This window comes from Carassius auratus, chromosome 16 (genome assembly GCF_003368295.1).
Source record: "Carassius auratus strain Wakin chromosome 16, ASM336829v1, whole genome shotgun sequence".
Classification (NCBI taxonomy): Eukaryota; Metazoa; Chordata; class Actinopteri; order Cypriniformes; family Cyprinidae; genus Carassius; species Carassius auratus.
Window position 1 is genome coordinate 5896517 of NC_039258.1, and position 7931 is coordinate 5904447.

Consider the following 7931-nt stretch of genomic DNA (forward strand, 5'->3'; position numbering starts at 1 on the left):
TATGAGTCACTTGCGCTGGTTTACAAATAAATAAATTCAATAAATTACTTTCAAATTCATAATCTGTGTTTTCCATTTATCTCACCCTGTTTATATGGGTTTATGGTTTATTTAAGGCATATCTATGTCATAAATGTGAATTGTTAGTATCACATGTGAGTGAACTTGTGGCGTAAAGTAGGATACTTTCCTGTTTTGTTTTCATTAGCATCGCCGAATGTGCAGTGTTTTTGTACTAAATACTGGCAAAACGGTTGCAATAACAACCGTAAGCTTGTTTTTAAAATGTTTTTGCTAATGGATCAGCTGTATGATGTTTTATTTTTGAGAATTTAGTCTTGCGCAGCCAGACCTTCAGACTGACGGCTGAAGATCTGGAATCCATGGCAGCTTTCTAAGGCCCGCCCATGAGGCCGTTTGACCGACATGTCAAACAACCAATCATAGATCATTTCGTTCAGCTTCACGTTTCGGGTAGTGGAAATGTCGCCACAATAATAGACCGTGTGTAAACTCTCAGACATATTTGAAAGATGTTATCACACAAACTTTAAATATTTCACATACCTTTGAAACTCCAGTGTTTATATGACACTGATAAGCACTCGTAGTCACAGTTGTAACCTCAACAGCTTTCTTATTTCGTGAAGGGGTTTGGCATCATGGCATCTTTGTTTCTGGACAGAATATTAAAGAACATGACACACACGTCTCCTGGAAATCCTGTAGAATTCAACCAATACAATGACGACTTCGACACTTCTGAAGTGTTCCCCCTTTTGTGTCCAATATGACGTTTAGCCAGTGGTCTGTGGGCGTGATGGCTGAGGCTGAGACTAGTGGGAACTGAGCAGCAGAATTTTGCATTGAAAACAACATTATATCAAATACTGAAGTGTTTGGCATAGCCAGGATCCTATGCAAATCTGAGAGAAAATCTAAATTTTGAAAGTCAAATGTGTCCGAGCTAAAATAAGGGCAAAGGGGTGATTTTTAGAGAGAAGAACAGTACTGACCAAGACATCAGGTAAGAGATATGGTTTCTGTAGATAAGTGTCCTTTAATGAATGTAATGTAAACCAAAAATATATTGTTGCCTTCTTTGTTTGTCTCGGCTGATTTGTTTTAACTTTAGAAAACAAGACTTTTCTGACATCTGTGGCTTCAGAAAATATTTGTTGTCCCGAATTTACCTGACTTATATTGTTCTAATTAGTTGATTTGTGACAGTATTCTGTGTTGTGTGGATGGTGGTAACCAGAGTTTGAACATTAGTGATGTTTGGGAAGGGTGTTAAGAACTGTGCAATATTAAAACCTACAAATGCAACTCACTGCATATAAACTTCAAAAGAGACAGACATGTAGATGTAGTCTGTGAAAGATGTTTTCTCTGTTTTATGGGGATGGACATTGTTAAATTAGACCTTTTTTATTGCATCAACATTTTTTATTACTTTAGGGGTGAATCATTTATTATTTGTTTATTATTACAATAGTTGTTACTGTAAGAGCTTTCATTAGTTAACAATGCTGCATGATAAGAACTTTGTCCAGTGCTCTTATGAATGTTATAGCATGACTTTGAAAGGTTAATTAAACTTCAACAACCTCATAGCTAGCTATGGCCATGCTGCTTTACACACATTAATGAGTGGCAAAATATTTTGCTATTAATGTGTTTTTGTAATTTCTTCCATCACTAGATTACAGAGCAAGTTAAAGCCATAACCATGCTTGTTTTACTGCTGATCGCATCAATGTTTCGGCAAGGTAAGGCAAGAAATATTACTGTCCTCTGTGAAAGCGGTTTGGATAAAAACAAATAAATATAAACTAAATGAATGATTCACTGATCCGGTTTCTCCCGGTTTTTATTGTGTTTTTTTATTATTGTTTTCACCTGAAAGATTTTGATAACTGCTAGTTTGAAGTTATTTGGGATGCAGTATAACTATTTTCAAACTGATGTGTGTGTTGATCTCATGCTCATGTCAAGTGAACATTTTAATTTTTTAGGTCTTACAGTGGTGGGCTATGGAGACAACTTTATCACTGCCTTTCCAGAGAACATTGGTTTCTTCTATCCGGGTAATACCTTGAACCGTCTAAGAGTCACAGCCCTTCATGACAACACTTCATTCAAAGTCTTCTACAATACCACACAGAAAGACTTACAAATTTCAAAGTCGGGGCAGACCATGAGTATTATATTTCCAAAGTCCGCTGAAGTAAACCAACTAGGCCCCTCGAATTTATCTGTCAGAATTACTAGTGACAAAAACATCACAGTGGTTTCTATAAGTCACCAGGATCAAAGTAGCCAGTCCTATGTCGTCCAGCCAATTGTAAATCTTGGGACAAACTATTTGATCCCTTTACTGGATTACCCAGACTATATTCAATCTTTTAACCTACCTAGTCTTGTCAGTACAACCATGAGATACAGCTCTTTCAAGTTACTCATTATCAATGCGGTGAACAGTCAAAACAGCGTCACTGTAATCAAGCAAACACCATTATCAGGTGTTAGTGAAGAGACGTTCAGTATCGATTCCTACCAGCTGGTCCAGCTTCAGACCAACGGTTCTATTTTGAAGGTCAAATCAAGCAAAGAAGTCGCTGTGATACTGACCCATCCGTGTGTAGAGACTGAGAACTGTAACTGTAACATGGTAATGAATCAGATTCTTCCCACAGAATTTCAGGGTAAGAGCTTTATCATACCTTCCATCTTCAAAGTGTCCGAGACCAAGCTACTTATGCTGTCAGAAAACACGTCCTCGCTATTTCTTGATGGTATCCAGTTACAGGCTTTTCCCTCAACACTTCTGCCATTGTCAGACCTGCAGAAATCCAAGATAGTTAATGCTACGGATCTAGTGTCCCTCAGACTTTTCAGTCCAGGTCTCATTGTGGAGCTGATCCCAGAAAACATGTTCTCTGCTTGCTACCTGCTGCAGTTTGCTGAAATAAATGGCAAGGCTTTGGTGATCGCTGAAACGGACAGCAAAGATGATGTGCGCATACAGGGAGATTTACTATCAGCATCTGAATGGACTGCAATCACTGGCACAAACTACTCTTCAACTGTTGTAACTATACCGTATAAAATGACTACAATCTGGCATCCAACATCAAGGATTGCAGTTTATATGCTGGAACAAATATCTGCAAAAGTAATATTTGGAGGCCCGGCTGTACCAATCAATATAAAACCAGGTAAAAGATCTTATTTTAATCTATCTATCTATCTATCTATCTATCTATCTATCTATCTATCTATCTATCTATCTATCTATCTATCTATCTATCTATCTATCTATCTATCTATCTATCTACAGTATCAAATTTTTTTCAATGTTGCACGTCTTTGGCTGGTGGAAGATAAAAGTAAAAAATGTGTTCATTTGTTCATGCATCCAGATCTTCATGGTTGTGTGTTGGTTCCCGGATCATTTGCGATTGGACCCGACCCTCTGACTTGGAAGAAGTCTCGCGAGTACTGCATGAATAATGGAAATCAGTTTGCCTGTCCTGTAACTGAATCTATCCATAAAGATATGGCTGATAACCTGACCAAGGAGGATGGGGATGGCTGGATCGGTCTCCGGCGCAGTTTACTAACTACAGACTGGTACTGGCAGGAGGAGTATGATCCCCCAACCTCTGTCAATTATGTTCACTGGGACAAGAAGCAACCACTGGACGTTTTGAAGGGCTTATGCACTTCAGTGTCCCTTGACCCTAAAAATGATTTCAAATGGCGAAGTGCACGCTGCTGTGATAAAAAGAAACCTGTCTGCTACAAATGGCCAGTGTATTTCTATGCTTCACAAGGGCTCTTGGTAACAGAATTGTAGTTTAGTGCTTGTTGGTAATGCTATTCTTTAGGTTCATTATTTCATATTTGTATAACTGCCTGCATATATAAGCTCTATTTTAAATGAAGTAATGTCTTCATGGATTTTAAATACATGATCATTTTAAACTACATTAATGATATTTTCAAATAATGTCAAGCATTTGCGTTGAATTCATGAATTTATGTAGATGCTTTAAACATTCAAACAGTTGGATCCTGAATTCAACTCGATTAAACTTAGTTTAGACATCAACTTAAATTGTGGCAGGAAGTAGATCCTGGAGTTATGAATGCCACATCAACAATACATATGAGTCAATATCACTGCAGGATGCCTTTTGTTGTCATGTTCATAAATAACTCATCTGGCATGATAACTTTGGATAGTTTGGATAATTTGGAAAGTTCACCCAAAAATGAAAATTTGATGTTTATCTGCTTACCCACCAGGGCTTCCGAGATGTAGGTGACTTTGTTTCTTCAGTGGAACACAAACCAAGATTTTTAGATTAAACCGTTGCAGTCCATCAGTCTTACAATGTAACTGGATTGGAATCACTGCTAAAACATACAAACATACACAAACAAAAACAAATTAAAACCTATGGCTCGTGATTTGTACATTAATGTGTAAAGACAAAACGACTGGTCTGTGCAAGAAACTAAACAGGTTTACCTCTGATTCACAAAATGTCCGAACTGTCAGAACTCTCCTCAGTGCATAGTCAGCAGCAGGCGCATGAGGCGTCTTCTTCTTCTTCTTGCTTTATGGCGGATCGCAAACTAATAAGTGCATTAAAAGAAGAAGAAGACATTTTGTTGCATTGTATCTTTACTTAATCTATTACTAAACATCTATTGTTGAGAAAACTCAAAAGTCTTACTGCATCAAGTTGCCTTACTTTTTTAAGTATTCTTAGCTACATCATGCCCTGGGGGTAAGCCGATAAACATAAAATTTTCATTTTTGGGTGAACTATTCCTTTAATATAAAAATTACAAGATGAAAGGGTGTGGTATATAAGTTTTATATATATACTCAGCTCTTTAGATACATTTTCTAGATTATTTTTAGTTTTGTGTAAGAGGATGTGTGTTATTTTGCTATGTCCCATGCACTGCTCAGTAAATTTGAATGCTAGTAGAATATTGTCAAATCATAAAACTTAAATATTTTGTTGTCCTATTAATATTTAGATAAATAAAAATATTACTCAATTTGAATGTATTGAATATTTGTTAATAAAAACTAAATTTTTATTTAATAAAAAAGAGTTTGCCCATTTCATATTGGGGAATCTGCCACTTTAAAAAAAGGCCATCCCCTGATATCAGGACAATAGATTTTTTTCTTCTCTTCAGTGGCGGGTATTTCATTAATGAGTATGTTGGTGACTTTTCAATTAACAAATTTTCTTCATATGAGTTTGCTTATTTGCTTAACATGTCCACCCTTTGCTTCATAAAATATACCAGAAGTGATTAGAATACAGTATTTTCAAAATATGTCAGTTTAAAAATACCAAATTGTCTTCAACAACCAGACTAACTATTAGCTAGTCATAGTTGTATCATGTTCATATGCTAACTGAAGCTCAAAATGTCCATATCAATATGATTATGGATGTAATTATATTTATTATTATAATTATTATTACATTTTTTCATTGTAATATTTTGCCATGTTTTGTGTGTTCTGCATTATGTGTCCATCCCATCCCCACCTCGTGCTGGTCCACCCAGTCATCTTGATATTTTACAATAATATTTTAAATAATTATTCAATCATGTCTATATAATCCAGTGTGCTCAATAGCTAGGTATGGGGGCAACAACATGCAAACAACATATATGCATCCAGATCACAGTTTTCTCCAAATAAGAAAAATACATGGTGTGCGAATTGCATTAGTTTCTTTAAATACACATGGTTTGCATAAAATCTTTTATGTATTTATAATTTTAAAGCAAACAAATAACCCTGTTTAGGAAAGGGACATTATACCTTTCAGAAAATATAATTTGCATCTTAATTTTGCAATGAAAATGTATTTAACAGTAATAGGCTACATATGTCTATGACAGGGTGGACATTTCTTCTTATGGTTTATGTTTAGAATAATGGCCCATAATTATCTAAAAAAAAAATGTGTGGGATCTCACCTCTAATATGTTTCTATAATACTTGAGTGTCTGCTATTTATAACATGACATAAAGCGGATGGGAAATTAAAACCAAAATAATTGAGTATTTGTGAGGGTTGAAAGGCACTCTATGGTGATACTATCCCTTTATCATAAAAATAAATTAACAAAATATTACAACAAACATACACCTTTAAAGTGATGTATATAACAAATTAATATGATATAAAGCATGAGTTGAAATGTATTATGCTTTTTAAAATCTCTGTAAATTTAATAATGGATGGCATGCAGCATGGAATCCCAGTAAAAGAGATTAATCTGAGAGGTATTTTTATTTTATTACTTCTATATAGTCACGCATAGGAATATTTATGTCCAGATTTTTATCTTAGATGTCTCATAATAGCAACACAATGAATTCAAATGGAATTAATTTACCCAATAGCTTATAGGTTTTAATGAAAGATTTAATCTAAATGTACATTAAATTCACTAATAATAATTGCATTAAAGAGCCAGTAAGATGAAAATTCTAAGCTTCCTATCACTGTTTATAAGTCCTGTACATTAGGTTTAAATCCATCCAAGGTTAAAAAACATTGTCATTTTGTAAAAATATCATTTTAAAATTACCTCAATTCTCAGAGATCCCCAAACGGTTCGTGTGAAGCTGTTCAAAAGATTCAGTTTCCTTAAACCCCACCTTTCGGTTGCATACTGTGTTCTGATTGGTCAACTGACATAGTTTTGATTGGTTGTTCCGAACACAACTTCACGGTAAACAATGCGTTAGCATCTGTTCGGGGTGAATTATGTCTTATTCCTCTCACCGCGAAGCAAACAGTAAAATAAAAAACTTGAACAGTCTCGCTGCTTTTTCTTCTGTGTGGGTGTATTCAAGCCGCGTGCTTCAGTTTGAATCTGAATAGCGCGTTCAGCACGGGGGCGTGGTCACATTAGATATAATGAAGGGAGACGTGAAAGATTGGACATCACGTTGTTTTCATATGGATTACTTTATCACAGAATATCTGTTTTCGGCAGCACTTGTTTAGTTTTAAAGTAGACATGTCAAGCTTTCTATAGATATGTCTCTTCGTTGAGTATTCACGGAGTTACACTTCATTTTAATGACGTTTTTGTAAATGAAGATCAGCGCAGACAGGCTGCAGACAGCACACATACTGATAAGACGCTCGGGAGAAAACAAACACATAAGTTCATAATCATACTTCGCGTTGTGATTCGGAGATGCTCGTTGGTCTAAATAAAGTTGGTAATGAACCCTCTTTTATGGCCAAACGCTTTGAAAATCCCGCCTTGTACTCACCGAGATTAGAAAAGCAGTCATCAGTGAAATGTTGTGAACACAACAAGGATTTGTTGTACTGCTCTGGTATTGTGGTAAAAATTAATTTTAGCCATTGGTTCTTCTGATCTTCATTCTTTGGCAGTGAAAATAAAACAAACTTGCCTTTACAATTAAAAACACACTGTCTCCTCGACATGATGCTATCACACCAACCAGAGCGTCTTTGTGGGGGGGGGGTGCAGGTCAGAGTTCCGTTTCTCCCCAGACGGTAGGCGGAGATTATTATGCAAAGTGTTCCTAGTGACGTACATAGAGATGGGCAAAAGATTTGAAATCTATAACGACTCGTTTCAGCGATTCAGAGCCGACTCCCTACTTTAGATACCAATAACTTTATAAATCGTGTACTTTTTGGTTTAATTACTTTGCACATTGTTTACACTGATGGACAGCTACATCATACACTGTAGTACAGGTAATTTTTGATTTCCCATCTGTGTGGCACTTTAACTACAAAAAGCAGGCTATTGCATTGGAAAATAATAAAACTAGTACCAACATGACTCTGGGCCTTCGTTGCCAATTCTGGATGCCAGGAGATCAATTT

General features: G+C 35.9%; 1 protein-coding gene across 1 annotated transcript; it reads left to right on the top strand.

Moving 5' to 3' along the window:
• Nucleotides 1–1709: 1709 nt before the first annotated feature.
• LOC113116762 (uncharacterized) lies at nt 1710–3919 on the top strand. Its single transcript, XM_026285096.1, has 3 exons — nt 1710–1772; nt 2019–3221; nt 3426–3919. Exons 1-3 carry the CDS (start codon nt 1733–1735, stop codon nt 3860–3862), a joined length of 1680 nt encoding a protein of 559 aa, XP_026140881.1. The 5' UTR covers nt 1710–1732; the 3' UTR covers nt 3863–3919.
• The last annotated feature ends 4012 nt before the right edge of the window (nt 3920–7931 follow it).